Source organism: Tasmannia lanceolata, unplaced genomic scaffold (assembly GCF_043159265.1).
Source record: "Tasmannia lanceolata isolate RefF3 unplaced genomic scaffold, GAP_Taslan_0.1 ptg000020l, whole genome shotgun sequence".
NCBI classification, from domain to species: Eukaryota; Viridiplantae; Streptophyta; class Magnoliopsida; order Canellales; family Winteraceae; genus Tasmannia; species Tasmannia lanceolata.
In genome coordinates, this window is record NW_027518697.1 from 15,468,416 (window position 1) to 15,490,889 (window position 22,474).

Below are 22,474 nucleotides of genomic sequence, written 5' to 3' on the forward strand. Positions count from 1 at the left end.
TATGTAAATCAATCAGTTCAAACCATATCTATGTAAATCAATCAGTTCAAACCATATTTTGAACAAAAATATAAGCATGCGATCGACTCGCATGTTAGATTGAGAAATAGTGGCCAGCCTGACCACATAATATAAGCAAGATCCATACAGTACATTCTGTGAGGCTAACCATGAAAACGCATCCCGAAAATCAGTCAGATTAGACAATCCAACCATTCAATCCGTGGGTTCTAAATTGATGGTTACGCTTTGTTTAACATTTCTCGGCAGTACTTCTGCTCTTTTTTCATTGCCGACAACTAAAAATCGAGAATGGTGTTTTTCAACACTGACCCATTCGGCTCGTTTCTTTTAATTACGATTCTCAAGCAAAAATATGCAGTGATTTGCGACAAATTCTGTAAGCGAAGCAGAATCGAACCATCAGGTTCTCTTCTGCCGGTTTTGTTTGGTCCAAAAAAAAAAGTGGAATGAGAAGTTTTGAAGAACATGCCCCGGGCCTATGTTCTTTTTGAATTTTGATAATTCAGAATTTCGAGTCCAATAATAAGTTTTGGACTCAAATTAATTCTCCAAATCCAAAACGAACAGTGCCTAAGCAGTGTAGATAACGAATGATTTAATTCCAAGGTTATCAATTCTCTTCATGGTTGTGCCCACTAGATGATTAGTCTTAGTTTATGTTGATTAAGAGAGGGGCTTTCAGATTGAAATTTTCTTATATTCTTGTGATTCTTCTTTTTGAAATTTCTCAAATCCTATACAAGATATATTCAGGCACAAGCACAAATAGCGAATATTTCTGTTGGAACTGCATTGATTGGTTGGACCCAGCATGCAGTTAAATTGCTTAGCAAAAAGAAAGGGACAGATATTACAAACTGGGCCCTCCATCACAGGCGAGGCTACCCACCTCCAAAACTTCCAACGTAACTAATCATCACACGGTTTTGCATCCCCTACAACCCAACATGAGGAAAACTACACTCACATGTAGTGTCTATTGTCTACCCTTTATGGCTTGTATATATAACTTACCCCCCTCCATGGATTTCTACACAACACAACCAAATTCAAAGTCATCCAAGAACTAAATCTAGTTCTCTTTGCTCAAACTGTTCCCTCCAACTCATAGATCAAACCATGATCTACACTAAGAGAATTGTGGAGATGGCAATGAAGTGGAGGAAGGTTGCTGATAAAGGAAGGAGAAGAATCTCATTACCAAGGACTAATGGTGCCACAGATTCGTGCACGGGTAGCAGACCAGTAGCTGAGAAGGGTCATTTTACGGTGTACACAATTGATGGAAAACGTTTTGCACTTCCCTTGGCATATCTAAACAGCCCCATCCTCACAAAGCTGTTAAAGATGTCCGAAGATGAGTTCGGATTACCAGGCAAAGGGCCTATCACATTGCCATGTGATGCGATCATCATGGACTACATTGTGTCGTTGATCCAGAGATGTTTGAGTAAAGATGTAGAAAAGGCTCTGCTCATCTCGATAGCTACTCGGCGGTGTTCAATTTCTTCCTTACTCCAACATGGGGGACAGACCAACCAACCATTGCTTGTTCATGGCTTCTAAAGGGCCAATTGCCTCTACAAATCTTCCATCTGTATATGATCCATACAGTTTTGTGGTCAATTTAATAGAAATCGAGGAAGAGTATCAATTAAGGGAGTTTGTGGCCTAATCAATTTGATCTGTCTTATAAAATGATGAAACACTCTTTACTTATTTTTCAATTTGTAGTTGAGTTCAAATGTTTGCTTGGTGCAATCTGATTGATTAAATGACTGAAAGTATCATTAGGATTTTAAAGATTTCTTTATTTTAAGGAGATTTTTGAAATTAATTGGTAAGGGAGGAGACATCACATAAGGTGGAGATTTATTTATGTGGGGTGGGAGATATGCACAGGTGCGATTTTTGTGGGCAAAAGAAGAACTTCAGCTGTGAGCATGTTTTGATTTGGTGGAAAGTCGCCCAGTTTTGTGAGGCCAGCTCAGGAAAAGTATAATGTGCAATGGAGGGCACATCACATCAGATGTGGCTTTCTCTATGTTGGGGTTGTAAGCTGTGCACACATATGAGATAGGTGGACCAAAGGATGCCTATGGGTACCATGGGAATTGCAAGCCAAGGTTTATCTTATCCTTGGATAGGCTTGCTATCCTCTGTTCAGGTCAATACCAGCCCCATTAGAGTAGGGTATATTATCGGAATCACTGATTCTTCAGAAGCCAAGGTCTGAGCTATCCACCGGAGATTGTGCTTCTTCATTAACCAGATGGAAGGCAGATTAGAAGTGTCAAGTGTTTCACCCAACACTGTGGTGTGGTCAAAGGGATTAATATCGGTCAGTGGAGATTCACCAATCTATTGGATGAGATTAGAGATCTTTGTATGCATGGTGTTTTCTCTGTTTCTCTCATACCAAGGAGTGCCAACGAATTAACTGATTGCCTTTCCAAATTGAGAGCTTCTAGAGTTACCTTGTATATGAGGCAGTCTCTTCCACCTGGGGAGCACTTAATCATCTTTTATTTAATAAATTTTATCTTCTTTTTTTTCAAAAGGAATAGTATACAAGCAGGGGTAGTGAAACCCAGGGGTTTATTCAAGATATAATTATCTACGCAGGTAGCAAATCCCAGAACAGCTTATCCAAAGATATCTATGTAACGGACAAACATTTGAAAATGCTGAATGATCTGGCCGTTGGTAAGTTATGTAGTAGCGCTATGAACGTTATGCAGATATTTTGCAAATGAGACAGATGTTGTGTCTAAAGACTTGTCACGTCCGAAAAGAATTGTAATGCCAAGAAAAAATAAACAAAAACAGAGACTCAAGGGGGAAAATAGAGAGAAGTGTATAAAAATTGGTATGAAATTACATAACATTCGATAACAGTACTTGTTCTCTTGCTTTAAACATAACACTGCAATAATGCTTAACAAGATTTTAAAAAAAAAACTAATGGGATACACTGAATTATCAACCTAGACTAAACTATGTCTTCTTTAATGTTAGACAGCTCCCTTTTCCCCTGTACAATCCCACCACTTGGCAAACCACTATCTTTTTCCTTTTCTGCGGGGATCTGAAATAAAGAGATGGGAAATCGATCAAGAAATGAAAAAAACTGAAGTGGAAGAAATGATAAAAACATGGTATGGTAGTGCTCACCTCAACATTTTGTGGAAGGCTGGTTATGGAGGGTAGAGATGTCAATAGAGATGTGAAAAGGAGGATTGTGTTGAGTGGATTGAAGAGGAGGATTGTGTGTGTCTCTTCTTATGGAGGAAACCAAGGCTGAGAAGTGGAAACATAAAGAGAGTAGAGGGACAAGACAAGGAGTGAAAGAGAGTACAAGCCATGGCCAAGTTGTAGAGATGGAGAGGTAAGTGAGCATAGAACATGCGGGGATGAGAATGAGTAAGAGAGCAATGTTGGCGACGATTCCAGAAGCGGGGTTGCGAGTATCTAATAGATTAGAAGCGGTGGAAGAAGATAAAAAGTTGAGCATGGTGAGAATGGGGGAAATGGTAATTCTGATGAGAGTCTGATGATCCCCTTTATATCGTGTGTATATATATGATCATCACAAGGCAGGTTACTGAGGAGATTGCAAGACAGACGATGGCTTCCTTCTTGTTCATTTGCAGTTGCACGCCATTCTCTTTCTCTTCTTCTTCACCCATTAAGCTAGGGGGCAGCCCATTCTCTTTCTCTTCTTCCTCACCCATATGAATATTCAGCATTAGGGTTTTAAACGGTTTTTTTCTTTTCTTTCACCCAAGATTAAGTTACCTTTTCTCTACTACACTCTATTTATAGAGGCTTTTCAAATTCTAATCTAACTAGGAAGTTTCCAAAGAAGTGAAATTCCTACCGTTGCCTAGTTAGTTTCCAAGTACAGGGAAGTTTCCAAATAAGTGAAATTCCACTAAAATAGGTCGAACATTCAATTAATCAAAATTAAAATCAGAGATAAGAGCATTTTACTTATTTTCTATGACATGTGGGTGTTTTAGGTTTTATTGCTTCCGATGAATTTCTTCTATTTTGATCATTCTTATCAGATAAGGGCATTTTTGTCATTTTCATGACATAATTTTCTAAGGATTTTTTTAGGAGAATACTCATCACAAGGAATCTTACCTTCATTCGATTTCTTAATCTTCAAGGTGTAGTTCCCGTGATCGGTTTTTCTTGCAAGGAATTGAGTTTTGACAAGGCTTATGCTCTGCTGGTTTTATCAGAAACTAGATTTCTGATTATCTTAAACTTTATGTTTAAGGTTGTTTTCAAGAGACTTGTACTCCTCTGTATGTGGACGCGATTATCTGAGATTTAAAATGTGTTTAGCTTGGTTATATACCAAAGATAACATTGCCTGTTCCCATGTTACATTGATTTTTAAAAATAAGAGAAGCACCCGAGACATTTCTAAATCTCTTTTATCTGTTTTATTTTTCTAAACACTACTACCACAACTTTACAATTTACAATTACTGCATGTTTTAGTAAGTTTCTTAAATGGAAATAAATCATTATATCTATGTAACTTATGAAAATTTTTCAATAGGTTTTCTGAATTCAGCATTCGGTACCCGTGTCAGAGACACCCCTGTACCCGTAGGAAAGGCTGCTATACTATACCTTTTTACTCAACTCTACTCTACTATACTCTAGTAGTCACTAGACTCACTATAGTAGTCCGTCCGGCTGCTCTTGCTGAAATCATTACTCTTCATTCTCCCGTGCTCTAGCAATTGCGCTCCCTAGACCTTACCTATCCTTTTCTAAGTCACCTGGCATACGCCCCAGCCCTGATCCGAACAGGACAACGTAGGCCTAATATCTTTCTTGTTGGAATGCTCTATGTTCAAAAAATGGGCATTGTGCTCCTATAAGCCCTAACCACTGATCAACCTGAAGAGTTAATCAAAGTAATCTAATGCTTGTGGGTGCAACTTTGGAACACATGTCTTGTTTGGGAGACTCTACATAGTGGGCAAAGAATGAGATGGAGCAATATAAAGGTTTACGACTTACCAACTCTGTATCTACACATTGAGTTTATACTTTGCCTGGATAACTCTCTCCTACCCAAAACCATTTATTAAAAAAAAATACTCTCCCCTAGCCCTATTTTGGGCATGGTTTTCACCCCAAATCATCTCCAAGTTGTAATGCACTATCCATGTTAAAATGAGGAGCAATAACAAGGTTTACTACATACCAACTTTGTATTTACACATTGGGTTTATACTCTCTCCTACCCCCATTTTTGGGCATGATTTTCACCCCAAATCACCTGTCAGTTGTTATGCACTATCCATGTTAGAAATGTCTCACTCTAACACTAAACATGATCAATACCAACATCCACAACATGCAAAACATCATTTCCCAATTCCATCTCTTCACGCCAAATAATCACATTCCCTACAAAAACTTGGACTCGGAGACGGAAACATTTCTGTTTCGGTGGAAATATTGTAAAATCATGGAAATGTATGGAAACATATGCAAATGATGAAATTTTAAGATGAAACTTTGGGGAAGTCAATCACATCCAACATGGTGACATGCGTTGTCGCACATGTCTAGAAAAGTAAAGTCAATAAAGAAGTACAATGTAAGGAATTGTAAGTACTACAATAACTAGTCTCCCTTCCAGGGACCCTAACTTCATGTCAAGACCACAGAGTTACGAGGTATTATTGGTCCCATGCCGATATGACATCTCTGCATAAGATACGGTTTCCTACCAAATATCATTATTCTCTACATTAATGATATGAAAGAAAATGCAAATCATAACATCTTTTCTTTTCTTTTTTTTGACGTTCTTACCATTTCTGTCGAATTTTGAGAATTTTCGGGAAATAATGAAATGGAAAGAATTCATTGAGATTTCGTTTCAGTGAGGATAAAAACGGAAACATTTCAGTTGTTTCGGGAAAATTTTGGAGAAATTTAAAACCATGGATATCCCTTGGATGGCATTGTTAAAAGGTTGAGTTGCTCTACCAGTAATAATAGTTCATTTTCATCAACTACAGTTCTCAAAGTACTAATAGTTCTTGTCAGTGTTTCAAACTTGGACTCGGAGAACTCTGCCACAATAAAAGGGGTCTATGTCTATCCGCCGGGGAATCCATCGACCACCTATTTATACATTGCCAGGTTGCTTCATATATTTGGGGTCATCTCTTTTCTAGATTTGGAGTCAGTTGGGTTGCTTCCAATTCTATGGCCGAATTTATTAGGAGTTGGGACTGGGCTCCGTGGAAGAGGAAAGGTAGAATTTTGTGGAAGATGTGTCTCTTAGCCTCCTGGTGGTTCTTGTGGAAAGAGCGGAATGCGCGGGTCTTTGAAGGGAAGGTCAGGTCCCCATATTGGATTTATATACAGGTGGTAGCAGCGGTCATCTCCTGGGCCCGTTCACTTCCTCTTTTTCGGTTTGTTTCTGCGTATGCCCTTTGGGAAGGGTGGTCAACCATATGCATGGAATCGGTTAACAAAGTGAAATCTCGACCCTCATGGTCCCCCCCGCCACCGGGGTCTCTGAAGCTCAATTTTGACGGTTCCTCTATCGGTAACCCAGGAGCGGCTGGAGTGGGGGGGTTATGTCGGAACCATAAAGGGGAAGTCATTTGGGCCTATTCGGGGCCTCTTGGATATGCCGACTCGTCTGAGGCGGAGGTTCGAGCCATTCACAGTGGGATTCTTTCCATGCCTCGCTTGGAGTGCGACAGTCTGATTGTCGAAGGCGATTCCGTAAATGTTATTAGCTGGCTTTCGGGAGACGCTTCTCCCCCTTGGAGATTTGTGCACTTCTTTGAGGAGATAGAGGATAGAGGAAAGGGCTACTCCATGGTCTTTCAGCATGTCCGGAGATCGGCCAATGTGGCAGCCGACTCTCTGGCTAAGAGTGGTGTTTCCCGGGCCGAATTGGAGTGTTTTGACTATCTCCCCCCTTGAGTCATTGTCTTGCTATTTTATTTGCTCATTGTTCCGACAGGACCATCTCGGTTCTGCTTATTCATATATATAAATATATATTCTGTTGCTTTCTTCAAAAAAAAATTATTGACACTCAAATTTTATGAACTTGGGTCAGTCACAGAAGTAATGTTGACTTATATCTCAGATTCAGATGAGAACTCAGTCAAGGTAAAAGGGATTCAACTCGGTCAACAAAATGGATAAGTTCAAAAAGGAGAGTAGCTAGAGAAAATAAATAAGCTCATAAGAAAGAGTAGGCACTCAAATAAGTTCAGCCACCATGGATGCCATAGAGGAATAGCTACTATCACAATGAAGAGAAGGACGATTGGAAAATACAAGAACAAGCTGACAAAGAAGAGTAGATTTCATAGATGCCATAGAGGGATATTTGGCTTTAGCATGAGATTGAGCAATCTTTGTTTACCTTTAGGACACAAGGAGATTAAATTAGACCTACAAAAAATGCAAAAGCCAGTGGTGGAATGTTGATCGTTTAGTTACCTTGCTCAGTCTGCATCAAAAGAAGGTGATGAGACAATGCGGCCAGTAGACAGAATTAGAAGGCCATACATAGGGAGTGCCTCATTAAAAGATAAATCTGGACAAGACGAGATAAGTAGTGTGGGGAGATGCATCTATGACATACAAGATTAACAACATCGGCTAAATCCGGAAGACCGAGAGTTAGATCCTGCAGGGCCCCATCAAGATACTGATGAAAGGTGGGATCAGGGAGATACAATAGATAGGTCCTGCTAACGCTTCTCATTAGGAGAGATGGATAGCCAGTGAGCTCAAAGTCGAGCATTTGAACAAAGTTATATGGCACATTTATGATTTAGCTTTGCAAAGAAAGAAGCTAGATAGGGTTTAACAAGTAACAAATTAACCCCCCCAATAAAAAAGAAAAAAGAAATGTGAAGAGGCGTCAGCTATTTCTTATCAAGGTCATAGGCAAGCCTAGTGAGATGGTTGTTGTGCACTTGTGCTCTTGGTAATGACGATGTAAACAACATGGAGAAAGCATGAAAAATGCTGGCAGATAAATGAATGAACCTGGATGGATCAACATTGTTACACTGGAATCAAGCTGTAAAGGAGTAAATGGGCCACCCCAGATATCCCTTACTGGCTCACCACCGGCCTCTACCCTCAGTTTCTCAATTGACACCAGTGGACTCTAATACATTGTCATCATGTCTCACTCATCAGAACAATAAATATTTAAAATGGTTAACAGTGAAGCAGGCTCAAACTTCCAACATAAAATTACTCCGCATTGCAAAGTTATGTATGTTAAGGTCTTTGTACTTTATAGCTTATGCATTCATTTCGAATAAAAGTATTGCAGTCATAATCATTCTTGGCTCCTCTAGGATCTCATTTTGCCATATAAGAAGATCGACGAACGGGGTAGCGGACAAACTAGCAAAAAGCGGAGTACACTTCGATTCTCTTGAGAATTATGATTTTCTTCCGCCTTGAGGGTAGGGGCTGTTTGTATATTTTCAATTCTTGTATTTTCTTTTGTTGTTTTTCTTACCATCTCGTTCATTTTAATGAAATTTTTACCCTTAAAAAATTCATAATCATTTTGAACAAATAAAAAATTACTAATAAATCTAAATACCATTCCGATGACCAAAGGAATACAATCTAACTAATAAATGCATCCAAATAATTGGTTTTCCCCCTTTTCAATATATATCATCATTAAAAAATGAATACTCGTCCCTCATCCTCGACTTCCCTAGAGTTGAGTTAGAAAAGGAAGCTCCTATTTATGTAATGTTTCTAGGAAAACCATAAGATGCAAAGTGAGGCACAAGAAATATCTCACGGCAGTGCTTGAGGGTTGATGTTGGGGTTCCATGCAAAAGCAAATAGTCCCATATCGGTAAAGCGATGAGGATGGGGCTGGGTTATTAGGGAATGGGCACCCTCCCTCTAATGGCTAGTTTTTAGGGGTGAGTTCTACTTGGTTAAATTCCCGGCAAATTGGTATCAGAGCTGGGGCGTGGTAACTCCCGGGAAGATCTCGGTAACCCCGGTGTGCGGTGGAATTCCCTCGGAGAAGATCTCGTGGTTCCCACGTTGCCGCCGCGTGGAGGGGCGAGATGGTCCACGTTGCTTCCGCGTGGAGGGGGAGATTGTTGGGGTTCCACGCAAAAGCAAATAGTCCCATATCAGTAAAGCCACGAGGATGGGGCTGGGTTATAAGAGAATGGGCACCCTCCCTCTAACGGCTAGCTTGTAGGGGTGAGTTCTACCAGGTTAAATTCCCAGCAGTTGAGTGTGAGCTTTTCAAGGTGAGAAAAGGGAAAGTGTTATATTTGTAAAGGGGTTGGGTAATCCCTTTTGTAATCTTCTATTTTCTCGTATAGTGAAAATGGAATGCTGATAAGGGGTGTCAATTATTTTAATGAATGGGGAAGGGATGAAAAGGCAGAAAGGTTTGGGAGGGGCATAGAAATCATGAAATAATTAGAAGCAAGGAGAACAAATATCTTACAGAGCTGTTGCAGTCAAAAGTGTTCAAGAGTACATGTTGACTCACTCTGGGTTTAAAAAAAGGGATGCAAGCTCCATTACAAACCTATAGCATGGTTTAATTAGAGTAATTTAGAAAAGTTGAGCTTCTATTCTCAATGATCTGCTACGAAACTCAACATTGTTCTTCATAATCACAATTTCATATGGACAAAATGACATACAAGCTCTTAGATTGATGAGTTTTGGATGATATAATAGTCTAATTTAATGAAAAATATTGTGATTGGGTCAGCCATGGTTAGAAGCAACGACCATGTAAGCTGGGGCTGTCTAGTCAAAACTGGGCCATATCGGTTCCCAAATCATTTCTTCTGTTGTAGAAGTGAGGATGATTTTGTACTTCTTAGTGTGGATAGCACACTTCATATTCAGAATTCAAGATTTTGGCCTACTAGGAGAAAGAACAATGATATAAAATAGAAATGATGGGGACAGAGCTGTGAAGTAAGAAATTGATGACAGAGGAGTTGGAAATCTTGTTTCTCCAGAGCTACTAATCAGTGACTCTGTTTCCCTCCCTCTATATATGTGAGATATAACCTGTTGAATGTCTTGGAATTGAAAGTAATTCTGCTGATGATTGAATATAGATAAGATGCTATTGTAATGATATCCTGTAGAGGGTTAAAAAAATGTAATGGCAAAGGAAGGCCAAGCATATTAGTAGCAGTTTTGTATATGTTGGGGAGCAACCCATGCACAAACACGTGAGAGGTGGACCAAAGAAGAACTAGAATTATAGTCATGTTTTGCTACATGTGGGGCTCACTTAACTTACTGCAAACAATGTCCCTAAGGCTCTCAAAAGGGAAATCAAAAACAGATTTTGGAGGACAGAGAACCACACAATTCAGATAAAATCTTTTCCAAATCTTCAAAAATAAAAAATGATGTGGACAATTTATCAATATACTCTCTTGCTCAGAAAAAAGTTTACCTAAGTGGAAGTGTGAGAGAGATGTATTACAAACTGGGCCCTTCCTTGATGATGAGGTGATGGGACCAAAAGTAAAACATACCCACCTCCCAAAAGGGCCAAAACTCCCCTCTTATCTAATCACCACATGTGTTTGCATTCACTAAAGGCCAACATAAGGAGAGCTACACTCACATGTAGTGTCTATTGTCTATACCCTTCCTTGCCTATATATAATTGAGGACCATCATATCTTTCTACTCAACACAACCACATCTCTGGTGATCTAAGAACAAGCGAAATCTTTTGTTTATTGCTCAAATATTTCACTTCAGCCCATAGTGTGAAAAATGATCAACACTAAGAGACTTTTGGAGTTGGCAAGGAAATGGCAGAAGAAAGCTAACATTGGAAGAAGAAGACTCTCAATCCCAAGAACTAGTGGGACCATGAATTTGAGCACAAGTATCAAACCAGTACTAAAGAAGGGCCATTTCAGTGTGTACACCACAGATGGAAAACGTTTTGTGGTTCCCTTGGCATATCTCCACAGTCCCATCTTCAATGAGCTGTTTAAAATGGCTGAAGACGAGTTCGGATTACCAGGCGATGAGCCTATCACATTGCCATGTGATGCATTCTTAATGGAGTACGTTGTATCGTTGGTCCAAAGTTGTGTGTCTGGAGATATAGAGAAGGCTTTGCTCATCTCCATAGCCACCGGCCGGTGTTCAGCATCTTCCTTGATCCCTCGAGGAGAAACCAACCAACAATTACTTGTCCATGGCTTCTGAATGGCGAAACCGTCATCCCGTCATCACTTTCTGATTTTACAGTTGTATATGATTCAAATTTTTATTCAATACAAAATCATAGGCTTCTTTGACAAATTTCGGTTATATTTTCATCTCTGTTTGGCTTCTACGGGAGGATAGTGATGCAGTTAATTAAGAGGGAGGAAAAAGAAAGTAGAACATAATAACACAACTAAGAGAAGGAGAAAGAAAATATCCCCCCTCCGTCAGATACAACACATTTTGTAGGACTCCCCAAAATATTAATTGCTACAATTTTTAACAAAGTATTATTAAACGACAAACGTACATTCAAAAAAACGTCGTTTAAAATAAAGTTTTAAATATGGGCATGATATGGCTGCTAAGTTGGCACTGCAACAGGTAGTAATACCAAGATTATCCATGTTATCTGATGAAATTATATATCCATTTGCACCCATGTTCTCTCCATTTTTCTCAATATATAATACAAATACTTGGCCAAAAAAATTAACTTACACTTGATATAAGGGAACAAGAAGGGCGTATTCCAGTCAACCTAAATTGTTAACTTTCAGCAACTTCCATGTTTTACATATGGTATGTCTATGTTGATCTATACGTTACAATCATGGATTTAAATTTCGACTGAAATCTTCGGTGGAGACCAAAACCGAAATTTCCCGAAATTCCAAATTTCGACCTTTACCAAATTTCGGCCGAAATTTCGAGAAATTGTAATTTAATATATATATATATATATATATATATATATATATATATATATATATGTGTGTGTGTGTGTGTGTGTGTGTGTGTGTGTGTGTGTGTGTCACAAAATTTCAGAATTTCGGTCCAAAATTTCAGAATTTCAGTCTGAAATTTCGAAATGAATTAAACATTGTTTTTAAATTATTACCAACTTTCGGCCGAAATTTCGGTTTTTCGGAAGTCCGAAACCGGTACCTAAATCGAAATTTTAAACCATGATTACAATAACATACGAAACTAGCTTAACACAAACTTAACCTGCTTGCCTTCCTCCTTATAGGGGCTATTCAATGCAATGTGGGGTTTTATTCTTGAATTGTGTTGAATATGTTTCAAATTTTATCCGATGCATATACATTTGAATATACTTGGGTATATTCAGAAGGCTAATTGTTGTTTCGGTGATAGTAGACGTAGGGATACCAACGAAAAATCTTTAAGGTAGTTAGGGAATGAATCAAGGAGGAGATTGCTGTGATGTCTTATTTCCGCATAGGTGTGAGTAAAGAGTTCTCCTAACTTGAACAGTAGTAGTGTTGAGTTTTAGATTTTCGGATAGAAATCTATCGATATAAGATTTCTAAAACTTAAGAATACGCAAAAGAAGAATATCATAGGAATAAGAAAAACAAATTAATGTGGCTCGCAATGATGCACACACGCAAATTTTGCATGCCACAAGTGTGCAAACGGTGGCATATGCTTTAAATATGGCATGTGCTTTAAAATCAAGTGGGAAGACTGGAGGGATACTTATTAATCCCTCTCTACTCTTCTAATTTTCTAATGTGGGACTAAACTTTTAGACTTTTTACATGACTTTTTACCCACTCTGAAAGCATTCCTTTTTCAAATAACTTTATATTTAAAAAAATGCTTCTATTTTGAAAATCCAATAAAAAACCCAAAGTTTGAGACAGAGCTGTGAAGTCAGAAATTGAATCCAGAGGAGTTGGAAAGACTGTTTCTCCTGAGCTGGTAGGTTAAAAAATGTATTGGCAATTGAGGGCCCATAATATTAAAATTTTGTCTGAGTTGGGGTGAAACCCATGCACAAACACATGAGAGGTGGACCAAAGAAGAGGTAGAAATATATTGCCATCTGTTGCCTACATGTGGGACTCACGCAACATATTCCAAATAATATCCTTACAGCTCTCAAGAAGGAAATCAAAAACAGATTTTGAAGGCCAGAGAACCACAAAATTGTTGGAGAAATAATTTGTATCTGTTGGAAAGAAAAAACAGTAACCAGTTTGCTTCAAGGCGCGAAATCGCTTTCCTTAAGACAGATTTCGCCCCCACTAGAAGTGTGCAAAGGGGATCCGCGAACTGCCTCCAAGATACAATGAAGCCAGTAGGAATGTCCTACTAATTTGACGACGCTATGCACAAGCGGAGTCAAATCCGAAATGCCCTTAGAATCTTACAAGCCTGAGAGAATCAGTCTAATTTCTGTTACTGCAGTATAACAGTAATTAGATAAACAATAAGAAAATAGTTTAGTAAAACGAATTTTGGTGGGAGCAAGAAAGAGAGTATAATGCACTGGAAGCCTTAAGAATTTTTCCAGAAATGGGTAAATTCGATTCTATCTTGAAATGGCTGGATTCTGCAACTTTTATAGAGCCTCTGGTGACTTTTCAGTGTGAAAAGCACCCCTGTATAAAGTCTTTCCAGATCGGTTTGAATTCTGGCCGTTAGATCGCGCCCATATGCGATTCAACGAACCAGATCAATCCTAGAGAGACTGTTGGGATATTTAAATTACCGTCCTCCCATCTAACCGTTAGATGATCCATCTATGGTACAGATCGCACCCCTTAGATCCTTGACCGTTGGGGAAGGGACACAACCCAATGGATCGCACCCACTGACCGTTGGAGCACTGGGCCCGCTGGGCCGACCGTTGTGTTCGAATCAAAGCCCAACCCAATCGAACTATTCGACACTGGGCTTGGGCTTGATGGGCCTATGAACTATTCGGCCCACCCACTAGAACAAAAATACAGCAAAAATCTTCACCAAAACTTCATGTATCACTAATGTGGTGGACATTTTCTACCAACAAAATATACTGTTGACAAAAAGTTTTTCCATGTGGTATGTGGTAGTATGAGAGAGAGATGTATTACAAACTGGGACCTTCCTTGATGATGATGCGACAGCTGACCAAAACTGAAACAAGCCCACCTCCCAAGAGGACCAAAACTCCCCTCTTATCTCATCATTACATATTTTTGCATCCACTAAAGCCCAACACAAGGGAAGCTACACTCACATATAGTGTCTACTATTGTCTACCCTTGCCTATATAAAATTGACACCCATCATATCTTTCTACTCAACACCACCACATATCTGGTGATCCAAGAAAAAGAGAAATCTTTTGTTTGTTGCTCAAATCTTTCATTTCAGCCCGTAGTTTAAAACATGAACACTAATGAGTTGGCAAGGAAATGGCAGAAGAGAGCTAACATAGGAAGAAGAAGACTCTCACTCCCAAGAACTAGTGTGGCCATGAATTCGAGCACAAGTAGCAAACCAGTAGTAAAGAAGGGCCATTTCAGTTTGTACACCACAGATGGAAAACGTTTTGTGGTTCCCTTGACATATCTCAACAGCCCCATTTTCAATGAGTTGTTTAAAATGACTGAAGACGAGTTCGGATTACCAAGTGATGGGCCTATCACATTGCCATGTGATGCGCGCTTCATGGAGTATGTTGTAATTTTGGTCCAGAGTCATGTGTCTAGAGATGTCGAGAAGGCTTTGCTCATCTCCATAGCCACTGGCCCGTGTTCAACATCTTCCTTGATCCCTCAAGGAGAAACCAACCAACAATTACTTGTCCATGGCTTCTGAATGGCAAAAGCATTCGCTTTCTAATTTTATATTTGTATATGATCCTTACAATTGTTATTTAATACAAAATCTTACACTAGACAAATTTATGATTGAGAGCAAATTTGGTTATATATATTTTATCTTTGTTGGGCTTCCTTGGAGATAATCCATTCTATCTTACCAAAATTTAATAACCATTTATCATCCATGTTCTATCTGTTGGAACACAGTTGAGTGCGATCTTATTGGCTAAATCATATAGCAGCTCAGGATATATATATATATATATATATATATATATATATATATATATATATATATATATATATATATATATCACCATTCAACAACATCGATCGACCAAGATCATGATCAATGGCTTAGATCTAATCTGGAAAAAAATGTAAGTGTTCCAAGTGATGATGCATACTTGCAGAGTACAAAGTGCACCAAAAAGGAGATTATACTAGTTTTTTTTTGGTAAGGAGATTTTCCATGCTATTTAACAATAAAGATGATATTTGGTTATTCTCCATGTTCCCCTCATCTCTCGGTTAAACAAGTCAAAAATTTTGGCATTAGAATTACTGATAGGAGTTGTGCTACTGGGATATTGTTGGGTGTAGCCCATCATTTAAAGTGATCAGAACCGTTTAGTCGATGGCCCACCACCAAGTGACACTATTGATCTAAGTTCCGTGGGTTGAAAATATCAGTAGCTACAATTCTTAGGAAAACTCTTAATTTGGGTGCGTTTAGATTGCCAGAATTAGGAGCTGGAATTGGCATCCTAGCCCAATTCCGGTATTTGGTTAAAAAAAACCACGGAATAAGGCGTGGGGGTTGGGGGAGGGGGGATGATAGGCATCATAATAGGATACCGATTCCGACTCCGATTCCTGATTTTGGCAATGCAAATGTAGCCTAAGCTCACGCTTTATGGAGATCCCAACCATTTGATAAAGGTTTGAAAATATCATAATAGGTTATCTTGGCCTTCTCTTTTTTATCTTCCCTGGCAATCTCAAGGATTTCCTTTGACACTCTAAGGTCTTAGAGGAACATATCCTGCAAAAGAAAATCGGACAGGCTCTGATACCAAGTTAAATAAGGGGTATACCAGAAAGGGACCAACTTCTATGAAAGAAGTAGACATGGAAGAACGGTGACAAACTTTTTAATTGGGGTGCATTTGGATTGCCAGAATCAGGTGCTCGAATTGGCATCCTATTTCAATTATGCCTGATCTTGGCATTTGCTTCAAACAAAATTATTGGAATCAGGGATGAAAATGACATTGGGCGGAATTAAATAAGGAAAATGTCAAAAAAAAATCTTCAGTATGCTTTGTTCAAGAGTGAAATACATGATGGGTAGTGGGATATACACCCCGATATTGCCGTACCACAGGATGTAGCCGGCTTTCCCCAATGCCCATTCACATAAATGGGAATTGAGTACCCGGAATAACCAGAGTCCGTCAATACCCCAGATTTAGCTAGTCGATCCGCTAGATCATTGGCACTCCTAGGAACATATGAACAAAAGAAATGAAGCTATCGCCGATCACATAACTAATGCCATCCAAAAACTTATCTCTAAACACCCCTATGATTCCCGCTTTGCCAAGATAATTAAAGGCCATGAATTTCCTTCCTAAGAACCATACAAAAGTACATCGCCCCATATAAAGTGGGGCTCTAGATGCTCCTGATTTGGTCAGACAATGATAGCACACATACACAAGAGGGAAATGAAGCGCGTGCACAGGAAGGGAAAGTGAATGAGGAAAGTCAGCAGAAACAGGGGCAACCAGTGAGAGAAAGGAGGATTACGAATAAACCCAAGTGGTTGAAGGATTACATGCGTAATTAAGATTAGTCCAGTCTTAGTTAGTTAATTTTCCATCTTTTGTCTTTACATATGAAAAGAGAAGGATTGTAGTTGTTATAAGAAATAGCCACCTGTACTTGATCGATTTGTGACAGCCCTTTTAAAGGTGGGATCACAGCCAATGAGGGCAGATGATGAAAAACAATATTCTCTCTCTGACTTCTTCTTCTCCCTTTTTCTTTACTCTCTTCTCTCCATTTCTCTTTTCCGATACTCTGTTTTGGGTGTGAGCTTCAGATCTCTAAACAAAGTTCATATCATTGGTGCTTTCATTAGGGGTGGACATGGTTCGGTTCGGTTCGGTTTTGGGGTATACCCAGAACCGAACCATATATAATCGGTTCCCTGAAATTGGAACCGAACCAGAACCATATAAGTTTGGAACCGAACCGAACCAGAACCATATATAATCGGTTCGGTTCGGTTCGGTTCTGGGTTTACCCGATCTTCATCAAATCAACGGAATTTCTTCACAATAGTTGTTTGAATGTTTGGTTTTCTTTTCTTGAGATAGAATAATTTTTTGTTTCCAGCTTGTCATCATCATTATGGGAAAAGCAGAGCACAAAAGTCTCTAATGAAATGATGAATATGACTTTGTGGGGGCGTTATACAAACTACTCTCATAATATTTTACTATTTTTAAAAGCCTTTCACTTTCTTCTTACACTTACAAAAACTTTCAAGTTAATATTAAAAACAAAAAGGATTCCCACATCTTCTTTCCTGCCATTAAAATATTAAGGCTTGTTTGGTGAGATTAAAAATATTTGGGCAAGTGCTGAGATTAAAAAACTTGTTTTCCTGACTAAGGGTTTTAAGGTGGGTCGGTTCTTGGTTCGGTTCTCGGTTCCGGGATCCAAACCCAGAACCGAACCGAATTTCCATCGGTTCCAGGTTATTAGAACCAGAACCGAACCATATAACTATGGAACCGAACCGAACCGAACCATATGTGCCGGTTCGGTTCGGTTCCTCGGTTCGAACCGGAACCATGTCCACCCCTAGCTTTCATTGAGAGTTCGAACCTTCGTTTGCATCAATGGCCGACAATACGCCGTCTCAAGCGAAGATCGACGACCACTTCCAACAATACCAGCAACAAATCAACGAGTTCCGACTCCTCCAATCGCAACAACATGGCGAACTGGTTGCTATGCTCAAACAACTTCAGTTCCAATCACCGGCAACCCTGCTTCATCGTCCAACCAGTGAGGAGACTTCTTCAGGTAACTCATCGGAGGAAACCGTTCCAAATCAGACAAACTTTACCAAATTTATTCGGATGGATGTTCCGAAATTTGACGGCACCGATCCCGTTGGGTGGATTTTCAAAATCACACAGTTTTTTTACTATTACGGGACACCAGAGGATCAGCGTGTGGCCATCACTTCCTTTCATCTGGAAGGACCGGCCCTTGCTTGGTTTCAATGGGCGCGCTCTAACAACCTCATTCATTCATGGAAGGGCTTCTTGGATGCAATTTGTCTCCGTTTTGGACCATCTCTATCCCAAAACCCTAAAGGAGCCTTGGCGAAGATTCATCAAAAAACCTCTGTTGAAGAATATCAAAGCCGTTTTGAAGATCTTTCTAACACGGTTAGTGGTCTCCCTGAATCATTTCTTGTGAGTTTCTTTATTTCCGGTTTGAAACTCGAGCTGAGAAGAGAACTCCAAGTCTTACAACCTACCTCTTTGTTACAAACGATTTCCTTCGCTCGAATTTACGAACAAAAATTTGCTGACCTACGAAAATCATGGAAACCTGGGTGGATCAATCTAGTTGGGGGCCAAGGTCTCTTACATTTACCACCTATTCCCTCTGTTAAACCTCTCGCCCTTCCCGCACCACCCTTGAGACAACTACCCATTCGAACAAGGCAGTTATCAAAGGAGGACATGAAACAGAAACTAGAGAAAGGATTATGCTATTTTTGTGATGATCGGTACACTCCGGGTCATGATTGTCGACGGAGATTATATCATTTGTATATGCTAGAGGAGGACCCGATGGATGACCAGTTAGTCTCTACGGATGCGCTTGCCAACGACAACTCAGCCGAAATTTGTTTTCATGCTATGGTTGGACAGCTGAATCCTCGAACTATTCGCGTCATAGGCGTGAGTACTCATACCTCTCTCCACATTTTAATCGATCGTGGTTCCACACACAACTTCGTTCAGGAGAAGGTTGCTCAATCACTCCATTGGCCCATTATGCCCACAACCCCTTTCAAAGTTCTTATTGGCAATGGTGATTCTCTTCTTTGCACACACCTCTGTTCTAATGCCCATATTTCAATTCCGAACCATGACTTCTCATTACAACCTTTTGTATTACCCATTAAGGGGGCAGATATTGTATTAGGAGTTCAATGGTTAGAGGAGTTAGGACCAATCCTCGCCGACTATAAGCTTTCCGCCATGGACTTTACCTGGCCAGGAAAACCAGTGAAGATTGTGGGCACATCGGAATTAAATCCATGTCCTTTACAGGCCTCCCATTTGAAATGTCTTTCCAAAACAGATTCCATAGCTACTTGTTTTCAATTAATTTGTATGGATCACCACACAAACCAACCATCTCTGATAGACGGTGGCAATAACTACATTCCGGCTGACTTACCGCTGCCAATTCCTAATGTTTTGCATCATTTCTCCAAACTATTTCAAGAACCAAAAGGACTGCCACCACAGCGAGACAGCGACCATCAAATTCACTTACTACCTGGGTCGACTCCGGTGAACGTTCAACCTTATCACTATCCTCATTTCCAGATGAATGAAATTGCAAAATTGGTTCAGGAAATGCTCAACAATGGGATCATTGTCCCCAGCCATAGCCCTTATTCTTCCCCTGTTCTTTTCGTAACAAAGAAGGACAACACATGGTGCTTTTGTGTGGATTACAGGGCCCTAAATTCCATTACAATCAAGGATCCATTCCTCATTCCCCCCATTGATGAATTAATGGATGAGTTACATGGTGCTATGGTTTTCTGCCAACCTCAAATTGAATATCTGGGTCATTTGGTTTCGGGCGAGGGCGTTCAACCTGATCCCGATAAAATTCAGGCAATGCAAACTTGGCCACATCCCACGAATTTGAAACAATTACGGGGTTTCCTAGGGCTTACTGGTTATTACAGGAGGTTCGTCCACCATTCTGCTACGCTTGCTGCTCCTCTCACCAACCTTCTCAAGAAAGACGCATTCAGTTGGTCTTCGGAAGCTCAGTTTGCTTTTGATAACATAAAGGATTTAATGACGAAACTTCTTGTGTTGACTTTGCCCAATTTTTCACAAGAACCTTCCTCCGATATCACATGCATCCTTCCTTGTCAAATGCAATTCACAGTTTCAAGCCCAATTTCTGATATCACACCTCAACTACAGCAAGAGAATATCAGTGATCCTCAATTGAGGGAAATTCATGACATCATCAGCAGAGGTATTGCTCCCCCTGAATTCACAAGACGGAATGGCCTTCTTTTTCATAATCAACGATTATTCATCACTTCCCATTCGCCATTACGATCCAAAATCATCTTTGAGTTTCATAATACCCCTCCGGGAGGACACACAGGGGTCTTGCGACACACAAGCGAATTTCTACAAGTTTCTACTGGGAACAAAATGAGAGATGACATCAAACAGTTTGTGCAAGCATGTCTTATCTGCCAACATACCAAATATTGTGCCACGCCTTCCCTGGGATTACTGGAACCCTTACCCATCCCAAAAAACATCTGGGAAGCTTTTGCTATGGATTTCATAACAGGTCTTCCGCCTTCTAATGGATACACAACCATTTTCGTTGTAATGGACCGCCTCTCAAAATCTGCTCACTTGGGCACCTTACCAACCAGTTTCAATGTTGTCAAGGTAGCAAAACTCTTCACGGAGATGATAGTTAAACTTCATAGCATGCCAAAATCCATTGTCTACGATCGGGACCATATTTTCATCAGCAAGTTTTGGTCAGAGCTATTTAAATTCAGACACAAAATGAACCAGTTTCTATAACCAAATGAACCGGTTCTGATTCAGTGGAATGGATTGCTACCAGCGGATACCTCTTGGGAAAATGTTTCCGACCTACAGAAGGAATATCCCCACCTAAACCTTGAGGACAAGGTTCCATTTCAAGGGGTGGGCAATGATAGCACACATACACAAGAGGGAAATGAAGCGCGTGCACAGGAAGGGAAAGTGAATGAGGAAAGTCAGCAGAAACAGGGGCAACCAGTGAGAGAAAGGAGGATTACGAATAAACCCAAGTGGTTGAAGGATTACATGCGTAATTAAGATTAGTCCAGTCTTAGTTAGTTAATTTTCCATCTTTTGTCTTTACATATGAAAAGAGAAGGATTGTAGTTGTTATAAGAAATAGCCACCTGTACTTGATCGATTTGTGACAGCCCTTTTAAAGGTGGGATCACAGCCAATGAGGGCAGATGATGAAAAACAATATTCTCTCTCTGACTTCTTCTTCTCCCTTTTTCTTTACTCTCTTCTCTCCATTTCTCTTTTCCGATACTCTGTTTTGGGTGTGAGCTTCAGATCTCTAAACAAAGTTCATATCAGACAATCATCCAAATCATTGGCGCTTCTAGGAATGAAAGAAAAATAGAAGACACCATACAGATGCTGATCTTTAAAGTCATCCATGAGATTAGCTAGTCTCCACATGCCGTCGCAATTCCCTGTGGCCCACCAAATAGTAAAGAGGAATCGCTTTCTATCATTTGGCTGATGAAAATGGTCAATCCGTGGTAAAAAGCACAAACTTCGGCTTGGTCTGTGCTTTTGTAGAATCTTTGATGCTAATTGAGCCCGTAGATAATGTTGCTCGATGAATTCCTAACCATTAACTCCTTGTCTGGGTTGCAAGGTAGCAACCGTCAACATTGAGTTTGATGACATTTGTTGAAGGGGTTTCCATCTAGCTACCACTTTAGTTTTCTATAGTTTGGACTTTCCAAACTTTAAGGTTTTCCTTGGTTAGGCAATCAAGAACATGGTTTCTATATTTTAAAGATGCTAATATTAGTGTGGCTTTGCATATTAAGTAATCTTTCTTATTATTGTTTAGACACGTTTGGAGAAGGAAAGTTACCCCAAATTACAGTTTCTACTTTGGGTGTAATTGCCAAATGAATTGGGCACATTAGGAAAGTTCTATGAGAGCTTTTTGCCTATAAAAAGACCCTCGATCCCTCTTTCTACAAGCTACGAAACTTGAGAGCAAAAAGAGATTGAGAGTGTTTGCTCAAAGAAAGATTTCCCATAAACCAAGTAGTGTGCAAAGGAAGAGAGGAGCAAAGGGGCGTTTCTGGGCCTTTGCCGTGGTCGGAAAAGCTACAAGGATCGTTGGATTACATACAAGGACAAGCCATGGCACAAGGTACTACAAACCCATCTCGCTTAAATTGAAATTTTTCTTTGTTTTCAATGCCCAAGATCCAATGGGATCATTAAAGTAATGTTAAGAATAACAGTGCCACCTCTCCAAAATTGTGTTCCAATCACTAATGATGATGTTTGCCGAGCATCCTGAGAACAAGTGGTGCTGAAGACCCAAAGCAACTATCGTTGGTCTTATATTCTAAGCCATTCTTTGGAAGCAATATTGATTGGACCCAATATGTTTTTAAATAGTCTACAAAAAATATTGGGACAGGT

The 22,474-nt window shown here is 39.7% G+C and overlaps 1 protein-coding gene and 3 pseudogenes across 1 annotated transcript; all 4 read left to right on the forward strand.

Moving 5' to 3' along the window:
• The first annotated feature begins 1,143 nt into the window (after positions 1-1,143).
• LOC143853805 (auxin-responsive protein SAUR64 pseudogene) lies at positions 1,144-1,590 on the forward strand (annotated as a pseudogene).
• Positions 1,591-10,851: 9,261 nt separating this feature from the next.
• On the forward strand, positions 10,852-11,295 carry LOC143853806 (auxin-responsive protein SAUR67 pseudogene; annotated as a pseudogene).
• Positions 11,296-14,481: 3,186 nt separating this feature from the next.
• On the forward strand, positions 14,482-14,913 carry LOC143853807 (auxin-responsive protein SAUR63 pseudogene; annotated as a pseudogene).
• A 2,917-nt stretch (positions 14,914-17,830) lies between these two features.
• On the forward strand, positions 17,831-21,097 carry LOC143853808 (uncharacterized). Its single transcript, XM_077363534.1, has 2 exons — positions 17,831-20,674; positions 20,840-21,097. The coding sequence occupies exons 1-2, from the start codon at positions 17,831-17,833 to the stop codon at positions 21,095-21,097; spliced, it is 3,102 nt and encodes a 1,033-aa protein (XP_077219649.1).
• The last annotated feature ends 1,377 nt before the right edge of the window (positions 21,098-22,474 follow it).